Source organism: Lepisosteus oculatus, chromosome 20 (assembly GCF_040954835.1).
Source record: "Lepisosteus oculatus isolate fLepOcu1 chromosome 20, fLepOcu1.hap2, whole genome shotgun sequence".
Lineage (NCBI taxonomy): Eukaryota > Metazoa > Chordata > Actinopteri > Semionotiformes > Lepisosteidae > Lepisosteus > Lepisosteus oculatus.
The window spans coordinates 5,125,614-5,145,144 of NC_090715.1; the positions used below are offsets into that span (position 1 = coordinate 5,125,614).

General features: G+C 44.0%; 1 protein-coding gene across 10 annotated transcripts in view; it reads left to right on the forward strand.

Annotated features, from left to right (window-relative positions):
- mtss1lb (MTSS I-BAR domain containing 2b) overlaps positions 1-19,054 on the forward strand; it is a 72,068-nt gene extending 53,014 nt beyond the window's left edge. The window contains exons 5-15 of one of the 10 annotated variants that reach the window (XM_015368538.2): positions 756-847; positions 1,186-1,260; positions 4,730-4,887; positions 5,509-5,616; positions 6,393-6,490; positions 8,169-8,388; positions 8,943-9,062; positions 10,158-10,307; positions 10,756-10,932; positions 11,155-11,320; positions 11,931-19,054. In XM_015368538.2, the coding sequence (XP_015224024.2) occupies positions 756-847; positions 1,186-1,260; positions 4,730-4,887; positions 5,509-5,616; positions 6,393-6,490; positions 8,169-8,388; positions 8,943-9,062; positions 10,158-10,307; positions 10,756-10,932; positions 11,155-11,320; positions 11,931-12,748 (2,182 nt within the window). In that variant the 3' untranslated portion in view covers positions 12,749-19,054. The remainder of the gene's footprint in view (positions 1-755; positions 848-1,185; positions 1,261-4,729; positions 4,888-5,508; positions 5,617-6,392; positions 6,491-8,168; positions 8,389-8,942; positions 9,063-10,157; positions 10,308-10,755; positions 10,933-11,154; positions 11,321-11,930) is intronic. The other 9 variants (XM_069181342.1, XM_069181341.1, XM_015368541.2 and 6 more) reach the window with 9 other exon arrangements.
- The last annotated feature ends 477 nt before the right edge of the window (positions 19,055-19,531 follow it).

Sequence of the window (19,531 nt, forward strand, 5' to 3'; positions counted from 1 at the left end):
CCTGCCATGGTGTGTCCCAGACTCATTTTTTCATTTTGAACTACTGTACTTGTCAAGGGAGTGAGCTTGAGTACTAACCCCTTCCAGGTGCTGATATTTCACCTCTCACCTAAGATAAGGTGCAGCAGTCTCCATATTTAGTAAAACAACACCATTTGCATCCCAAACAGGTTATCCTCTCTGAAAGTAGCTGAACCAAAGCATTTTTACCTCTGAGAAGGGATTTGCCACCAATGCAGGAAGTGCTTCTGTGTAGCCTGTGTTTTCATAAGACTCCAGGACATGGGGAGTGTATGCAGGGCTTCCAGGCATTGTCAAAACAGGAAGGATTTAAACTGCTCTTATGCGCATGCAGCTGTGATTCAGTGCTGCTTATTCACACATTCACCTTGCAAAGCTTGTGATGTAATTGAGCCCCAGTGCTCATGATGTAATCTCTAGTTATGTATGTAGGTATCTAATCTTATTCTGCTCATTAATCCCTCCATCATTGAACTATTCAACTCTCTTTCCATTTGTCTTCAGATGAGATTGCCAGGTTGAGAAAATCGAATAGCCACATGCCTTGAATTAGTTTTAATAATGGGGGATTATGTTTATCATGTGCTGGCCTGTGCCACCTGCATTACTATTTAATTGTCCCGTCCATGTCTTCTTCTTCCTGAAGCCTTCTTACTTTCTAGAAAATTGGGAAGTGTTCCTCAATCCCTCCCTGAGCAGAGTGGTAAAGCTGGGATCTTTTTCTCTGTTTCCAGTGCACTGATGGAGAGCCTCATTACGCCCCTCCAGGACCGTATAGAGGACTGGAAGAAGACTGCCAACCAGCTGGACAAGGACCATGCCAAAGGTGCCTGCTCCACTGCATGACTCCATGTCCTACTGTGGTGAAAGTACTGTAGTAGCATCATTCTGGGTTTTTTTTGGTAATCTGTACTACACTGCAAATTTTTGAACTACTGCATATGCACAATTTTGAGAATGCAGTGTTTTCAGGTTTTAAATATCCTTGCTATGCATTTCAGATTTTGTATCCAAGATTAAGAAGGGCCGATTTTTCACTTGCATTTGTGCCCAAGGGAGAGAAAAACCTGGAAATATACAACATCCTAAAATTAGGAGACAATGTATGTTTGGATTCATGAAAAGTGTGTGTTTGATCCTGACGATTTGGCATTTCTTCACCAGAGTACAAACGAGCTCGTCATGAGATTAAGAAGAAGTCCTCCGACACTCTGAAGCTCCAGAAGAAAGCGAGGAAAGGTAGGTGCTGTTTTCCTAGTAGAGTCTGCTGATCCATACTGCCCCTTCTGGCATTGAACATTAAACAACCAGGAAGGTGTGTTGCCAAGCAACTTCCTTTACTACGGCTTTCAAAGCAGTTGCAAAGCATAACAGTTTTTTAACCCTTAAGACATGAGACATAATTAATGAAGTTAGATTTCATACACGCAAATGTTCATCCGCCAGTTTAACCTAAGTGAATCACAGTGATGTGATGCACAAATATGCAGCAGCAGCTGTAGAGATGCTAATTAACCTGAGCCTTCTTTGGAAGGAAGTCAAAGTATTCAGAAAAATTCCCCTAGGGCACAGAGAGAGCTTGCATACTTCACACAGAAGGTGCCAGAGACCAGAATTAAACCCAGAACTCACATGCTCTAAAATAGCCATGCTAACTGGCACTTTCATCTGCCACCACCCTATACACATTATGATTACATTTTTTCAAGAGTAATGTTATGTTCATCATTCTATGAAAGAGTTGCTAGGTGGATATTTCAGTTCTACACTCTTAATATACACATTACCAGTCTCTAGTCTTTCTTTCCAGAAACGCTCATATTGAATTGATGATGAAAGCCTACAGTATTTTCTTGTTAAGTTGTTACAGCTGTGAAGGAATGTGGTGAGGATTGCAATTTACAAATGCAGCAGTAGTCAGCGGAATGTTTCAAGATATAATTATCATGCATTTCTTAAAATACACAAAATGTGGAACTTGTAAAGAGACATATCCTGTCCGAACAAAGCATCTATTCTCTTTCATTTGCTGATGAAAAATAATTTTAAAAAACAAGATCTGAATGCATTATAAGGGGCTCTGCTTGTAGTCACATATTCAAAATGTTGATGTATGTTTAGAAGCTGATTTCAGACCGGGTTGCTTTCCTTATAAATTTTCAGGTTTGTTTTTCTTTTTTCTAAAATACTGTGGAGCAGGATCCCTCTTGTTAATAGGATGACAGATCTGATGTCTGTCTTTCTGTAATGTTTGAGGATGATAACTTTGCTTGCTTTGTCAGCATATACAAGGAGCCCTGTCACTGTCAATTTCTCTGAATAGGCTTGTTGTCTGTTCTGGCACAGACGCTCTGGAATAACACTCCAGTCACAAAGGAGGGAAAGAATGACAAAAGTGTGGCTATTTTATGCAACATTTCCCTCTGCTGGTCCAACTTTGAACAGCACTGTTCTCTTGGTGACTATACAATACATCATGGTTTCATTCTTAAACTGCTTTTAGCTTCTATAGGAGAATTCTGGCTGCCCTTTCAGTCTCTTGATATAAAAATACAGTAGCTGCCAATTGTAAACCTGCCCAAAGAAAATAATTCTGCAAAACAAAGGATGAAATTGTAAGACATTTCACAGCTATATGAAAAAATGTGCTCGTAGTATTCCGCCCCCAAATCCATTTATTTTGCTTTGTTCGCAAAACTTCTTTTGCAAAAGTGAGTTTAACTGTAGTCTTTGTTAGAATGGTTAAAGACTAAAAGCATGCTTAAATGCTTTTTTCCAGTACAGTTCTTTCTACTAAAGCACACTAAATACAGAAATACAAGTGCTTTACCGACGTATGTGAAGGTTTTGCCTGCAGTTTGCCTTGCCTCATATTAATTGATGGGAAATGATATGATGCCAGTAAACCTTTTGCTTTTTCTGGTCAGTGGGGCCATTGGCACCTCAAGACTGTGCTGCAGTGAAAGCATCGCCCATCTGATTTTTTTCCCTTTGATTTTCACTAACGTTCCTGAAGCACGTTGGGCACAATGTGACAATGCAATGGCTTCCTTCCACTAACCCTAACACTGAGCTCCTGTCTCTGCTGTTTTCTCCCTCCCTGACCCCTGAACCCTTGCCCTCCTCCCATAAACTCTATTTCTCTCTCTCTTCCTCTGCTTCTCTGTTCTTCTTCTCTTTCTGCATATCCCCTCTCTCTAGAACTCTTGGGTGAGTATGTACATAGTTCTCTCCCGCGCTGGTTTGTTTTTGCTGTTTCTCATTCTTTTTTTTTGCTTGCTTCACTGTGCATTTGGTTAGTGCAGATTGCCAGACATCCACTGTGATCCTTTGTAAGTGACACTCCAGCTGTAGTCTTCTAACAAACGGGTCATGCAGACAGGCCGAGGTCTAACCAGCCGAATACAGCAATAGAAGAGAGCCTGGAGGTTCACTGACAAACCACTAAGAATAACTCCTGGTTTTTATCAAAAGTGGTCTGTCTGTGTTCTTTGAGAGCATTAGATTGTAGTTTTAAGCTGCATGACTCTCTTCTGCATTGTTACAGTCTTTTGTCCTGTTATTCGCTCTTTGAATATGTATTGTGTGCTGTTCATTTGCAGAAGAGCCCCAGTAGGCAACTGCTTACACCCTGAGAACACAACAGAGAGCCCCTGCAGTCCATTTCACTGTAGGCTTTGTGGCAACCAGCTTTGCATTTAAATTCTTTAATTGGACCTATTAATGTAGTGTTGGATGTTAAAAGAAAGGAGCTGTTTAGCTATCCCAGCAAGTCAGGGGCTTTAACAGAGCGCAACTGGATTTCCCACAAGAATGCTACTCCAGTTGCTGGATGTACTGTAACGATTTCAATCATTTTGTTTGGACACACAAGTACTCACTGTAGGCAAGCGCACATTTCTGCAGAATTTACAACCCAATTGAAAATGTGAGCATTATTCAAGTTCTTAAAGTGCAGTGGCTGGGGTTGTGCCTGTGAATCAGCCATGATGAGACAAGAATGCTGTGTCATGGTGATGGGGAGTCCGGATCCGACTGACGATTGGCACTACATAACATCTTGAAATTTCACATTAGAATCCCGAACTGAGCATTACTACCTTCCAAGAAATCAAGCTCAAAAGAGACACAGAAGCCAAATTCTGTTTGGAAGCAACGTAAAGGTTGCGATTAATTTTGTATATGTGACGCTCTTGTGCTGAGAAGAGCCGTGGGCTCTGTGTGCAGGGGTGTGTGTGTTTTAAGCTTGCAAACCCATTTCCTGTCTGGAACCCGCTGGCTGTCCTGCAGCGTCGTGTTGTCTCTTGTGTTCCTGCATGGCGGCAGACATCGCCCTGCCAGTCGATTGCTTGTGCGGCTTGAATGACTTCCTTTTTTCCCCATCACCCTCTTCTCGTTACCTTAGTAACCTCTCACAGTACATCTGCGCCTTTTCTAACATTCTGTCATTGTTGATGTTCAATTTCCCTTCGCGTTTTAATTTTTGAATCATTTTTGATTTCTCTGTGTCCGCGGCGATTCGTCAGTGGTTGGGGGTTTTCCTTCCAGGCACAGACATCCCACTGGGTCCTAATCGCCTCTCTTTCTCTTCCTCTTTCTCTTGCGTTCTTTTCCTGTTGGCTTCTCTCTGCTCCTCGTTGTTTCATCCTGCTGTTCGCCATCCATCCTCTCCCTCCCCTCCCCTTCCACCCGACGGCCCTTTCCGCAGGGAGGGGCGACCTGCAGCCGCAACTGGACAGCGCCCTGCAGGATGTGAATGATATGTACCTACTGATGGAGGAGACGGAGAAGCAGGCGGTGCGCAGGGCCCTGGTGGAGGAGAGGGGGCGCTTCTGCACCTTCATCAGCCTCCTGCAGCCTGTGGTGGTGAGACAGAACGAGTGCCGTGGGGGGTTGTGGGTAGGGGCGACTGAGCGACAGGGCCCTGCAGGGCAACGGGACCTCCAGGGACTTGGAAAACTGGGGAAGTTAGAGGTGGGTTTGGGGCTGGCAGGAAGCTGAGAGAGGAGGCGGAGGGGGAGCAGGACAGAGCCCAGGAACTAGAGGGATGAGCAGGACTGGTCAGACCTGGACATGACTCTGTTGAGAGAGTGAAGATCCTTCAATAACAGCAGCGATTTGCATTTCAGAATAAAGTATTACATAAATAATTAAATATTCTAATGTTTAGAAATATTCTGTCTGAAATGATCACCTTTAGGGAATTGCTTTAATGTAAGCCAGAAGTGAATATACTATAAGAGAGAGCATGGCAGACTACATTGGTGTCCTAAATGTGCTGTCTTTCTTTGATCTTTGACAGGCTCACTGTGTGTGTCGGCAGGGGGGGGTGGGGGGAAGGGGCATGCATTATTGTCAAAGCGGAAAATGTCTCTTCAAAGACAGGAATATGGAATATGTTTGTATTCCTGGAGGATGCAGTGTTATGCTGGACTGATTCCCCTCCTTGTCCCTGCTTTTCTGTTCTGTTTCCCTGTTTGCTCTCAGAATGGAGAAATTGCCATGCTGGGAGAGATCACTCACTTACAGGCCATTATTGATGACCTCACTGTGCTGACCGCTGACCCCCACAAACTGCCCCCAGCCAGTGAGCAGGTACTTCACAGGCCCACACTCTCCTACACTCGGCTGCTCAGGATTACATCTCTTTAGAAGGAGAGAGGTGGACCAGGTAGAAGAGTATATAATTAGGAACATAATGTGGTATAAAATGACATACTGTACAGTACACAGCCTCAAGACAGAAGACTTGAAGAGCTGAAGATGTAGACAACACAGCAACAAGCACTCAGTTGAGAAAACACAAACACAACAGTACTGTATGTGTTAGCTTGACGTTGTGTGTCCTATCCAACATAAAGTAGATCAGCAACAAGTAAAGGTTTATTCCATACTGAAAAGAGAAGAAAAGAAACACAATGTTTCAGCTGTGGAGCCTTCTTCAGGTGAACTACCCTACTTGAACTACTATAAAGTAGATCAGGAGTCTATCCCATTTCCTGGCAAGCCCCAAATCAGATACTCTTATTTAAAGATCATGAACACTTGTTTCAGCACTTGATCAATTAAGCAAGTAATGTTTAAATGAAGGGAAGGGTGTTCTCTGAAGAATGAAGGATGATTTCTCACTTAACTAAATACTCCTCCTGTCTAATCCGTCATAATTAAATTGTTCCAGACCTTCAGAAATTAATAATTTAAAGGCTATGCATGAAACCTGCTGGACTGGGACTCTCCTGGATCAGGGTTAGAGACCCCTAATGTAAATAGTATTACAGAGGAGTTTGGCTTATACCACTTATAGAAAAGTACTCAACTGGAGACAGTGGTTCTACACCCAGGTGTGAGTGTGTGTGTCTGATCTGTTTCAGGTGATCAAGGACCTGAAGGGCTCAGACTACAGCTGGTCCTACCAGACACCCCCCTCCTCCCCCAGCAGTTCTGGCTCCCGGAAATCCAGCATGTGCAGGTAAGGAGAGAGGGAGGGAGGAGACGGAAGAGCCACAGAGGCGCAAGAAGGAGTGATGAGTGTGTGCGTGTGTTTGGGTGGATGAGGGTCAGAGAAGGGTGGAGGCAAAGCACTGAACTCATGCTTTTCAGTGTTATTTTTAAGCAGCGTTTCCAGGTCCTTGTCCTATTCCTGATGTCTTTCATGCTACTGTGTTGTTAGTGGTGCTATGCCACTAATGTGTGTCAACGTTACCCTGGCCAAGAAAAGATTTGTGATCTGTCTTTGTTTAAACGTCTGTACATAAGATGTGTGTCTTACTGTCTGAATGCCCACCTGTCTGCTAATCAATATGTTCTGAAAAACAGTACTATTTGAAAGTGCAGCAATTTCAGTAATGCCTGCTGCCAGTCTCTGTGTGATTGTAAATTCCTGCATTGAAGTTCAACTCACTTAAAATACCAGGCCCCTCTACAATGAGTGGCATCCCCACATTAAGCTCAGAATGTATCAAACCTAATTCCAGATGGCAGCATGATAAATTCTAGTTCCTACACATTTAATGTAAGCTTGACAGGGATCCTTAAGTCATCACCATGGCTCAGAGACAAACCTTCAGAAGACTAGATAATGTGTGCACTTTGCTGAAGGTAAATGACTCTGAAAAATGTCTCTAACCAAACTTTGGAGCTGTTACTATTGTAGGTCTTTTTCCATAAGTTATGAAACTTTGAACAGCCAAATGCATGATGTAAATTATAAGGTTCCATTTTGACCAGTGCAGGTTTGTCCTAATTCAGTTAGATATTAACAATGAAGTGAGTGAAACAAAACGTATTCTGGGTTTCCTCCTACTGTAAGTTTCTCTAAGGCTGGTGAGTACTAAGACCAGCTTGCTGCTCTGTTTACCTTGTCATATAACCGAGCAATCTGTGTAATGGGAGAATGCGCATGTAACATGGCTGTCTCTCGGCCTTTTTTGCCACTGTGCCACAGCATGCAGCATGCCCTTGGGGCTGTGTGTGTGCCAGCTGCTCCAGGAGGGTGGCGTGACTCACTCACACCCGTCTCCTTACCTGCAGCTGTGTCTGCTCCTGCCTGCCGGTCTCTTGTTCTCACCTTCTCTCAACTTGTCTTTTCCACGTTTCCCGCCCCACCCCTTATCTGTCACCTGGAACAAAATCTCACCTCTTCCTCCTACATGCTGCTCCGATCCCCACACTCCCCTCCTGCTCTCCACCTGTTTCTCCATTTTATTATGGCTTGTCGGTCTCTCCATCACCTCGCTCTCTCCTGTGCCCGCTCATCTCTTTTTCCCTCCTCCATCTGTAAATGCCTCTCTTTTTTTGTTTTCCTCCTTATTTTCCTCACTTTACTTCTTTTTCCTTTCTTTTGTGTCTGTTCTCTCCCCCTCCTCTTTTCTTGGGTACACACACTATCCGTATTCCCCACGATTCTCTGTACAATTCCCTCTGTGCACCTCCTGTGGCCCCGCCCCTCTCTCCCCTGATCCTGCTGTCCTTTCCCACTTCCGTCCTTAATTTCCGTACCCCCTTCGCCTCACCCCTTCTTTGTCCTGTCTGCTCACCCCACCGCTGCCACCACGCTGTTTCCACCCTGTTCCCCCATGACACTTCCTCCACACTCCCTTGCACTTCCTGTCTCATGCGCCCTTGCCCCACCCCCTTCCCCCCTCCAGCAGTGTAAACAGCGCCCACAGTAGCGCGTCCCGCTCCTCCAGTGGCTCTCAGACTCACTCACCCAGTTCGTCCTATCGCTACCGCAGCCTGGCTCAGCCCCCGCCCGGGGGGGCCCAGAGGCTCAGCAGCGTCTCGTCCCACGACTCAGGCTTCATCTCCCAGGACGCTGCTGTCTACTCCAAGCCCCCCTCGCCCATGCCCTCTGACATCACCAGCCAGGTAGGTGCCCCCTCTGCACAGAGCACGGTGACAGGTACTGAAGAAAACAGTGATCTCATGCAAGTGTCTACATTTCCGTTCTCTTTCGATGTAGTTCATCGTGTAAGATTCCTTGTATGTTTGAATAATTCTAGTTCAAGGAGGCAGTACTTTTTTCTTCTTTCTTATTACTATACTAGGGGTATAGGGATATAGTATACTATACTAGAATCTATACTAGGGATCCCTAACTCTTCTAACTCCTTAACTAAGGTTTTGTGCTACTCCCTTTTTTAGCTAATTTAACTTCTTCCTCAGTCACACTGATGGACACTAATGGTTTTAGCAGACCTGTAAAACTTGAGGCATTGTCATCCTCAAGGACTGGCACTGAGTACATCTGGTTTATGAGGTACGTTCATTGGTGCCCAGATGGTTGCTGCAATTAACGCTATTTTAGTATTTTATTTGAATAAAAGTGCCAGGTGTCGCTGTATTTATAGGGCAGTGATAGGTTGCGTTATTCTGCAGAGTGGCGTGCAGTCCCCCTAACTCTCTGCCTTTCTGCTGTGCAGAAGTCATCGAGTTCAGCTTCCTCAGAGGCGTCGGAGACCTGCCAGTCCGTCAGCGAGTGCAGCTCCCCCACCTCGGTTAGTTCAACATCTACCGCCGGGGCCTGGTCAGGGGGAGAAAAGGTGATTCTTCATCCTACGCTCGCTCACTCCCCTCAACCTCACGCACTCACGCTCGGCTCCTCCCTCGTGCTGCTACTCAGAGCCCTCCTGCCTGCCAGTGTTGCCTTCGCCTCTGGCTTTGTCCAGAGCACCTGCACTCTCACACCCACGGACTCAGTCTCACGGCCCCTGTCTCAGAGCAGGGCTCTGCTCACACGCTCACACTCTCTCACCTTGCTTGCCGTTTCTGGGAGGGGGGGAGAGACGTATCGTAGTTCACAACCATGGTCATGTGCGTTGAACACTGCTACTGTAAGTGTGAAAGTGGATTAAAAAAATCCTAAAATTGCAAAGTATTACCAAATGAAGAAAAGGGCTTTTTTAAGCACATACAATATGTGATAGGTTTACGGAGCCTATTTTGAAACTCAGAAGTCCAAATGCGACAAACGGGCTGTGTGGACTCATTCTGCAGATGTAAAATTGAAGTGGAGGGGACAGAATAAGCAGGGCACACCCTCAGATCTTGCTATTCAGAAAACCTTGCATCATCGCAAGTCAGAAAACATTGCATCATCGCAAGGTTTTCAACAGAGATTTGATGTTGTAAACACAAACTAGACTTGCAAAACTTGCGGTGTACCATTAGATCACAAACCTATAGCGGGTCCGCTAGTATCTAATCACAAATGAATAGAGAAATACTGCATCTTGAAGTATAAGAATAGTAGGTATGGTGTCTTTCCTCTATAAATCTGTAGTACGTAAAATTGCAACTGAATAGTTTCTGTTCAAATGATGGATACGGTGATGGTATTTTGAAAAAAAATCATTTTTCGCTCTTCTTACTCTGCTTTTTAAACTGAATTGACTGTATTCCAGCAGATAGGCAAACCTGGTGATCGTGAGAAATGAGGGTTGTGGTGCAGTAAACTGGGTGTTATTCATCCCTGCTCTGTATGCCTCTCATTCATAGTTACCTCCCACACTGTCCTGTGGACCACGGTCATATATGTTTCTGTGTCCAGTGGTTTCTCATGGAGGCCCCCTGGATCCCAGTGTCATGGCTGCCCTAGATCATGCCTGCTCTGATTATGTTGTCTTTCCGTTCTGCAGTTTGGCTCGTCCTTCGCTACCTTCCGCCCTGCTATCTCTCACACTGGCTCCATCAGGCCTTTTTCTGTCATTCTTCCTGCGTCCCCACCCTATAACTGCCCCCCTGGATCCAACACTTACTCTCCCACATCAAAGGTTCCTTGCTGGAAGGTTTGTTTTCATTTGCACTTTATCTTCTGAGTTTCTTCTTTTTCTCTGTTTTGATGTTTGCTTGTTTTGCCTCTTCAGTTAATGCTTTGGTTTAATTTGCTCACCTTCTGCTTAAACTCACTCATTAATTCATTACTTTGCTCCCTAACTTGTGTTCCTGTTTTGTCGTGATATGGTCAGCTCAACCCAGTTTCGACCACTTTCTGAAATCTCTCAGGAGATATATGTAATGGCATAAGATATAATTTGAAGTATTATTTTTCAACTGAGTTTTTGTTTTGTTGAAAAGAACTCGTGGGACAAGAGTTGAGTCCAGTGTGCTCAAGAATCAGGTTTATATGAACTGAAAAGCCATGCCACTGAACTGTCTGGATCCGAGATTTCTCCCTTGCTGCTGGGGTAGGAATTGCTTTTTTGTGCCTCTCGATAACCCCTCCCACCTCTCCAGGATTGGTCTAAACCAGGTCCTTATGACCAGCCATTGGTCAGCACACTACAGCGGAGAAAGGAGCCAATAGAGCGCCTCAGAGAGTCAGAGCAAGGCCCTCCCCATCCAGGGTATGCTGGGTTACATCCAGAGGACCCTCAGAGGACCAGGATGACTCCAGCCACCATCGCTGCCAAGGTAACATCCCATCATTTCCTTTCTGAACTTTGAGTACACAGCTGGTGTTGGTGGCGATATTTCGCTCCCGTATAAAGAGCATACATAATCGCAGTAATGACTGGAGCGGATAGTTGCTTTTATCTCTATTTCATGAAGTATTAATATTAAAGAGAAGCAAATGTTACTCGGAGCACACAGCATATTAGTGATTCCTCCCCTGTCCCCCGTCGTGTCTCTCAGCACGGGGAGGAGGTCTCCCCTGCTGCCAGTGACCTGGCCATGGTGTTGACCCGGGGGCTCAGCATGGAGCACCAGAAGAGCAGCCGTGACTCCCTGCAGTACTCCAGCGGCTACAGCACACAGACCACCACCCCCTCCTGCTCTGAGGACACCATCCCCTCCCAAGGTGACTGCAAGGCCTCGTCTCAAGGGCTTGAAGCAACACGGAAAAGGCTAATGTCTCTCGGCTCTGTAATGTTCCTGGTGCAGTACCTGTGACATTCAGTTTTTTTTTTTCAAAAAGGGCAGATGTGCGAAATCAGTTCCAGATATCTGAAGGTCAATAAACCTAACTAGCAGACCTATTGTTGATCTTTTCCTTGTTAATCCCCCTTGATTAGGAATGATATATAAAAGGTCTTTTACAACATGGGATGGGTTTCCTTGTATTTCATTTGGGCCTTTTCCCTGAATGTGTAGAAGCGAAAGGTGTCGATTCTCTTGTAGAAATGAGCCCAGTGTCTCCAGAGGCTCCTCCTCTGAAGCCTAAAGAAGGACCAATTCCCTCCCTCTGTCCCTTTCCAGTTGTCATTTGGACAAGCAGAAAGCTGATTGCTTTTCTGGGGGACACTAAAGAGTGAGGTGTGATGAGGTGGCCAACACTGAAGAGGGACCTCACTGCTAAATTCAACGGAGGGCTAGTTGTAACTTATTTAAGTACCGTAGCTCCTTCAGGTTGTCCAGTCGTTGTTTCCTTAAGTAAATCATTTGGCTAACGGGCTTTTCTCCATCTCCAGTGTCTGATTATGACTGCTACTCAGTGAACGGGGACGCAGAAGGGGACGTGCAGACCGAGTTCGACAAGTCCTCCACGATCCCGCGCAACAGCAACATCGCCCAGAACTACCGCCGCATGATTCAGACCAAGCGGCCAGCGAGCACTGCGGGGCTGCCCAGCGGGGTGGGTGCCCCGGGGGCCCATCCGGGAGGCGGAGGAGGAGGAGGTGGGGGCAGTGGTACCCCAGGAGTGGCCACCATTCGTCGGACGCCCTCCACCAAACCCTCAGTCAGACGCACCCTGTCAAACGCCGGGCCCATTCCCATCCGCCCGCCCATTGTGCCAGTCAAGACACCCACAGTGCCCGACTCCCCAAGTTACACAGGCCCCCCTGCCAGGGTGGGCAGCGAGGAGTGTGTCTTCTACGCGGACGACACGTCTCCCAACGCCATGGATTATGTCAAAGCCTCCCCCAAGCGTCTCAGCCTGCCCAACACCGCCTGGGGCTCCGGCGCTGGACTGGAGATGAGCGTCTACGCCCAGCCGCCACCTCCCCTGAGCACGGAGGAGGACCTGCTCCTGGCTGCCAACCGCCACAGTCTTGTGGAGAAGATCGGTGAGCTGGTGGCCAGCGCTCACGCCCTGGGGGAGGGCCAGTTCCCCTTCCCCTCGCTCCCGGGCGACGACCCCGGCGGCGACCCCCAGGCCCCTCCCCCCGGGCCCGCCCCCTCACAGGACCCTGCCCCCGGGGGCGAGGACATGCTGGTGGCGATCCGGCGCGGGGTGCGGCTTCGCAAGACCCTCACCAACGACAGGTCGGCACCTCGGATTTTGTGATAACCCGGGAGAGAACCCCTGGCCCGCTCGGCGCTCCCCTCCCCCCTCTTCGCTGACTCTTTAGAGAAAAAAAGAAATATGTTTAAAGAGAAAAGAGTAATTAAGTAATTAAAGTAAATAATAAATAAATGTTAATAAAAAGAAAAGGCCTCGGTCACTATCCTTCTAGCGTGTACAGACGCATGTTTTTAATCTTAACGCTGCCACCGGATCTGTTGACTGTAGCGAGGCACTGACTTACTGTGGGACCTTGTTTTATAATTTTTGGCCATCCCCCACCCTCTCGCAGACACACAGACGGAGAAGGAGGTGGGGGACAACTGGACCCTTCCCCAGGAGCTACTAATCACAAGTTCCTCTGCGCATTTTTGGACGTCAGATACTAGGCTTGACTCCATGGTAACAGAAACCCCTCCCTTTCTGTGTGTCTCCGTCTGCCTGTTTTTCTGTCGGCCAGACAGGTTCAGGGTGCGGGGGCTGACAGGCGTGCTGTAGATCAGTTTCTGTCATTTCAGAATGGGGTTTGTGCTGCTCTCACTATTCATTCTTAGTTTTTAATCAGCCCTCAAATCTTCGTTACTGAACCAGGGAAGAGTTTGAATGTGAAGCTGTGCTATTTGATCAGAGTGTGAGGTCAGTTTGCAGGTTTGTATTTTAGAAAAAGAGAGTGTACGATTGCAGTCTAGAATTAAGCAATAAATATGCTTGAGGGAAAGAGAGGGATGACATTGAAAGATTCTGCAGTGTGGGATTATTTTATGTTTGTTCCTTTTTGCTCTTCTCGTTGTTGATGTCTTTATGTAAAAGGACAAGCAGATATACACTGTAACTCTGTGGTACAGATTTAAAATGGGCCGCGAACCACTTTTCCAGAAAAAAAAACATGTATAGAGAACGAGTGAAAAAGTTCTTTGATTCTTTAGAGGTGAGTTCTGAGTTTGTGCCACTAGGTGTCATTGCAGCCTCACAACACTGACATGTCATTACAATAACCAGGCTCTGCATGTTAGTTGGTCAAAATCTAAATGTTATTTTGAGGAATACAGTACATGGTGTAAGTGCGATGAAACAATTTACAGAGGGAAAAATAATCTCAGAGATGATTCAGAGAGGGATACAGGAAGTGACGCAGAGCGATTGGGGATATATCGACAGAGGGGGGGTGTTTTGTTTTTAAAAGAATGGAAAGCAATATTATTTTTAGTTTTCTGTATTTGCCGTGGAATGCTGGGTTTCAGGAAATGCAGGGCACTGAACGATGGGGATGTAATCTGCTGTTTCGGTGGGTTGTAGAGAGGGTAGCTAGTTGTACTGAGAGAGAGTGGTTTGTAGTGAGGGGATGTTGGTTGGTGATTCAGCTCAGGAAATAGACACTTGGGAGTAGGATTTCACTCCAATTAAAAAAAAATACAACCTTATTTGAACAATGGACAGTTGTTCTGTAAATTGGAGGAAAACATCTAAACTTAAACACCATGAAAGTATTAGTGATGTGTACAAACAATACACCAGGATATCAGAGTTCATTTGGTGAGTACTGCCTGTGTGCCGCCTATCAGTCATGTAATGTTGTTGATATATTTGGGCGGATTGGAGGTGTTGCCATTTCTGCTGTATGCTTTAGATCCTGTAGAGTTAAAGTGCACTTAAATGAATCCCATAAGACATTCTTTTGTTTTTCATTTCAATAGTATGGGGATCAAAAAGGAAAAGGAAAGCTATGATTGTCTGCATTGATTGTGTGGGTAACGTCAGGCAAAATACTGCCAAGGACACATACTGTTACAGTGCTCATACTGGTCCTCATGGTTTTCATTGAATTTGTGTAGCACAGGATCATTGGTTGAAAATGCTTTTTCTTTTTCACTCCCCATTTTACATAGCCATTCATTACACAAGACCAGAAAGCGTAGAAAGTAGAATTTAAAAACACGCTGTAAATATTTTTTTTCTAATTTTACAATTAGAATATTGTGTGACCAATAATTACCTTGTATAGAATGTGTACTTCATATAATAACATGCATCTAGATTAAATTAAACCATAGAAAAAGAAAAAAACACTCAAAATATTATTGTTTTGTATTTATATATGCAAGTAGATGAAAAATGAATAGATTCTTTACCTTCTGAAAGAGCATGGTTAATTTAATCAGCTAAATCATCAAATTTGTTACCACATTATAATTTGTTTTTACAGTAAGTACCAAATGAGATTCCTTAACATGTAATAGTTTAGTAAGGTACTGTCTCCTTAAATTGAGAAATTGGAGATCAAAAACTCCAGTGTGGGCTCTCTGTGGCCCTGAGACAAACAAGCCAAAGTGTAATTCACACTGAAAGAAGAGCACAGGAAATTATCCCTGGATTGCAAAATTCCAACATACAGTACATACTAGTAGCTCATTTTCTTCATGATAATTCTTAGTGAAGGATCGTACTTAAAAAATACGTAACTTATATTAAGTGGATTTCATCAAAGACTAATCTAAAAAATATTCCCAATGACCTAATCAGTCTATGAATTAAGACACAATAAGAAAACACACAGTCTTGCAACTTGAAAAGTCAGCAGACTCCAGACAGGATAGGTTTATATATCTGCCAGTATGTCGGTCATGTCGTAGTGTTAATATGCAATAATTCTCTCTGAACTGGAGTAACGGGTAATGTGTCTTTTCATGGTCTGTATTATTAAACTCTTAGATACTCAATGCTATCATATAAGCTGCATTAATGTAATGAAATGTTAGAAAATGCAGATTTCCCATGCAATATTTTATTTACAAACTGTAAATTAAAACTGTATTCTGTGAATTCCTTCATAGGGATTCTCAGAAGGTATATTTAAATAGTTTAGATGTATAATGTTCGCAACGAGTGCTGGCAGACGAGTGTGAAATCGTGTCCCATCAATTCTGTGCTCTGCTCTGCCTTTTATGAAGCTCTGTGTGGCCAGGGAGGTTTGGGAAGAAAAAGCTGAAATGGGGCACAGCAGCACAAACCCAATGACTTCAGCACAGGGCCTCTGCCCTCCTGTCTTGACCATGTCCACCAAGTGTTCATCTGTTGTCTCCCGTAAAGCACAGGCCATTACCTTGTATATATGTATAAGAAGGTGAACACTAATTGTATAAGTCGCATTGCAAAAGTGTTTGACACTAATATTGTCTAGACGTACTGAAAAGAAAGGGCAAAAGTCAAGTCTTTGGGGGTCAAAGTGGCATGTGTTTTTAGCTGAACCCGAAATGAAATGATGCTGTCTGGACGTGTAACTGTGCAATCTATGTCACAAGAGAAGCTGCACAATGTTGTGTTTCTTTCCGCCCCGGAAACAGGGTTGGTGAGGGATGAATGACGAGGAAAAAAAGAAATTAAGTTTGAAACTGCAGAAGGTAGCTCATCAACACCCTGAAAAACATCCACAATGGTCACGCCTGTGGTGTTGCTTTAATTCTGGTGTTGGTCCTTTCAAGCAGCACTGTGAAAGCCCTTGTGTCACGAAATTCTGCTATCGCTACGGCGCCTCTACACCTGTCCTCACAATGAGGTGTGTTACTGTTAGGCCTTCAAACAGATTGGTTTTTCCTTTTTAGATCCTCACTCTCTTTTTTCTATACAGTTCTGTGTCCAGAAAGGTTTTTTTTTTGCAAAACAGAGTACCTCCACAAGTGTCTATGGGGAGTTCAAAAGACCCCAGTTCTGCGTTTGTACACATTGTACCAGGGGCACTTCTCCAGCTGTCCGGACTAGCTAGGAGCAGTAGTAGTTTTACTGAGACTCCACTGGTTGGAGATGGTACTGTGTCCTGCAGTTAAACTGCAAGTGAGAACACTGGTTCAAAACTGGTAGACCATGTCACCATGTGACAGCGCTGAGTTTACTGCTCTGGATCCCTGTTTGCTGAGGCAGGACTAGTTGGCCAGATCTCCAGCAGAGGTGCAGGCTGTAAGGACAGTCAGGCAGGACTGCAGGGGAGTATTTCTAGCAAATCCAGTGGCGAAGATTCAATGATGATCAATGTACTGCATTTGCGGTGTATGCTGTTTGTTCTGTACTGATTTGACTGCTGTTCACGGGTTTGTAAAATAAAATAGGTTAGGAAACCTGCACAGCCTTTTTAATTCACTGTGTTGTTAGCACTGACATCATCTGGTGAAAAAATACCTGTTGATGTCACTTAATGTGAAACTAAAGCCAGGCTTTAGTCACTGTTTTTCTGTTTAAAAAATCAAATTTTCCTCAATTTAAATGTCTCCTCTTTCCCTGGGGTAAAGTGAGTGCTCTTAACACTTTGTTTTGGATGTAACTCTCTTGTTTTCAGAGGCCTAATGCAAAGCAAAGCATTTAGGATTTTCGAGGAAAGACAACAGGATGATTTGTTAATGTGATCGACTTAGTACTAAAACAGAAAAACTAGGGCAGGGATTGCAGCACAAGGGAATTCATCTTGTTTCCGTAAAGCAATCATCGTATCTGGAAAAAAAGGTGTTTCAGGCTACAGCAAGTGATTTCACAGTGCTCACATGATGTAGCGGCACTTCAAAGAATTGCAGGCTCGTTAATTCTGACCCATGGTGGCAGGATACCTGAAATCTGATTGGGCTTTTCTGCCCAAGCTTTTTTTGTAACCTAAAAAAAAATCTGCTGAAAAATCACCACTCCAGCGTACCATCCACACCTGAGCAGCGAGTGTGCGAAAATATCCTCCTGATGACTTATAGAAGTACAGCAACACAGCTCCACATTGCAGCCCCCAGGCTGTTATAGAGACTGTAGAATTGCAGTGGAATGTCTGGTACTGCTGACTCCAGATAAAAGTTGTGAGGCAAGAGAAGGAAAAACAAAACACACCTCATTATTGGATTTCTGCAAGGGGTCGGTCTCTCTTGAATAAGTCTTTCCTTTTCAGTTAATTGATTAGAGGAGACATATAATTGGACAGGAAAATTAAGGGGTGATTAAACTAACATGACAAAAAAAAAGATAAACTCTAAGCTGTGTTCTGCATAAATGTGGTGTGAAATATGAGATGTATTCTGTATCTTGATAACTAACAGTTCATTCCAACTTCTTCCTGTGACTGTGGATAATCTTTCAGTTGCCATGATGTCTCTGTGGACGATTATCTAGCATCAATGTTCTGTCAAAGCACTTTTGATCACAGTCTAAAGACAGATTAGACCTTTTCTCTTTTTTATTTTCCAAATTAAATGCGTTCACTGCTTTTGAAATAGAAACTTTTGTTGACTTTACTGCTGTGTTTAATTGTAAATAGCCTGGAGTATAATTATAATTGTTTTGCTGTGTATATAAGTGTTGTTTTAAACTGCGCAGGCAAGCTTTATTAACATCTGTCAACATGAAAAATGAAAAAGGTTCAGCTTCTGCATAGGATCCATTTAGTTTCCCAGTAGTTTAGCTCAATGCTTTACCATGGTCCTTGGCCAGTGATTAGTACATAAACATAAACGAACTGATGTTCATTTGAATGTTCACAATGTTCACTCCTGCATTCACATATAGAATTCAGCTTATTCTGAGACCGTATGCCTTTAATTTCAGGCTTATGTGCTATAAAAACCCCTGACTTTTTAATATTTCTTTATTCTACTATACAATCCGGGATGGTGTGGGGCAGCCCAGAGCACATCTTTAAGGTCAACAGAACGTGCCAATGAACATGCTCCCCAGTGCAATCCAATTAGAAATCCTCCTTTTCTATTGGCAATGACTGCAGGCACTGCAAGCTACAGTAACACTGGCATGCTAATATTCTGAAACCAGGCACTAGACCCTCTATGAAATTGCATTAGAAGAGTTATGATGCAGATTCAGATTTTACCCCAGATGAGCAAGACTACCCCAAACAAACATGCCCCCTCTTCCAAACTGAAGTGCATCACGTACATTTCTCCTAAATCAAGGTGCATGCACCTTATTGAGCCCTTTACCAGTCTGAGTACCTTGAGGTTCTGAAGCTAAAAACACTGCTTCTCCGAACTTGACCTTTGCCTCCTTTTTTTAATGATTATTTTTATTATTGTGAAGAGATATGATGTGTGCATTGTTTTTGTACAAAAGAAATTCTCCTTCCAGTGAAGTTACGTAACGCTGCTGGTGCTGTTGTTTTCTGTCTTTTTTTTCCAGTCCCTTTTTTAATTTATTGGGTTGTTTTTTCAGGCATTCTCTTCCCCCCCATATTTTGTAATATTTATCCTTTTAATTTGTTAACTTTAGTCACTGCTAACGTAACAAAAATGCACTGTGATGATTCCAGTATTAATAAAAGTTGTACTTAAATAATGTGCTTTCACCTGTGTTGTGCATTTACTTTTCAAAAGAGGGGTTAACCCATATGGGCAGATTAAAAGTTAACATACTCCCTGCTAAGCACACAGCATCTCAATTAAATGTGTTCTTTACGTAGATCTGCTGTTTACACACTGTATATTTAACATACTGTACAGTAGCTTCAAAATCAGTCCAATTTAACTTTGCATGCACCAGACCACTAGAAATGTATTGACTACTAAATTTGTATATGATCCTACGTGTTATCTGTTCTCATGTCAGCTGTGGGATTGTGGAGGTGGATCATATTGGTATTCATTAAAAGCTACCCTGGTAAAAGTCTAGCACACCCACCCACATAGTGGTACACCCAGGTAAAAGCAGAGTAAAGAATTAGAAAACAAATGAAATTGTGGCAGTGGATATAAAAGTATGGTAAAACATGATACAGCCTACGGGAAACTGTGCCAAAGCTGAGAAAATGCATAG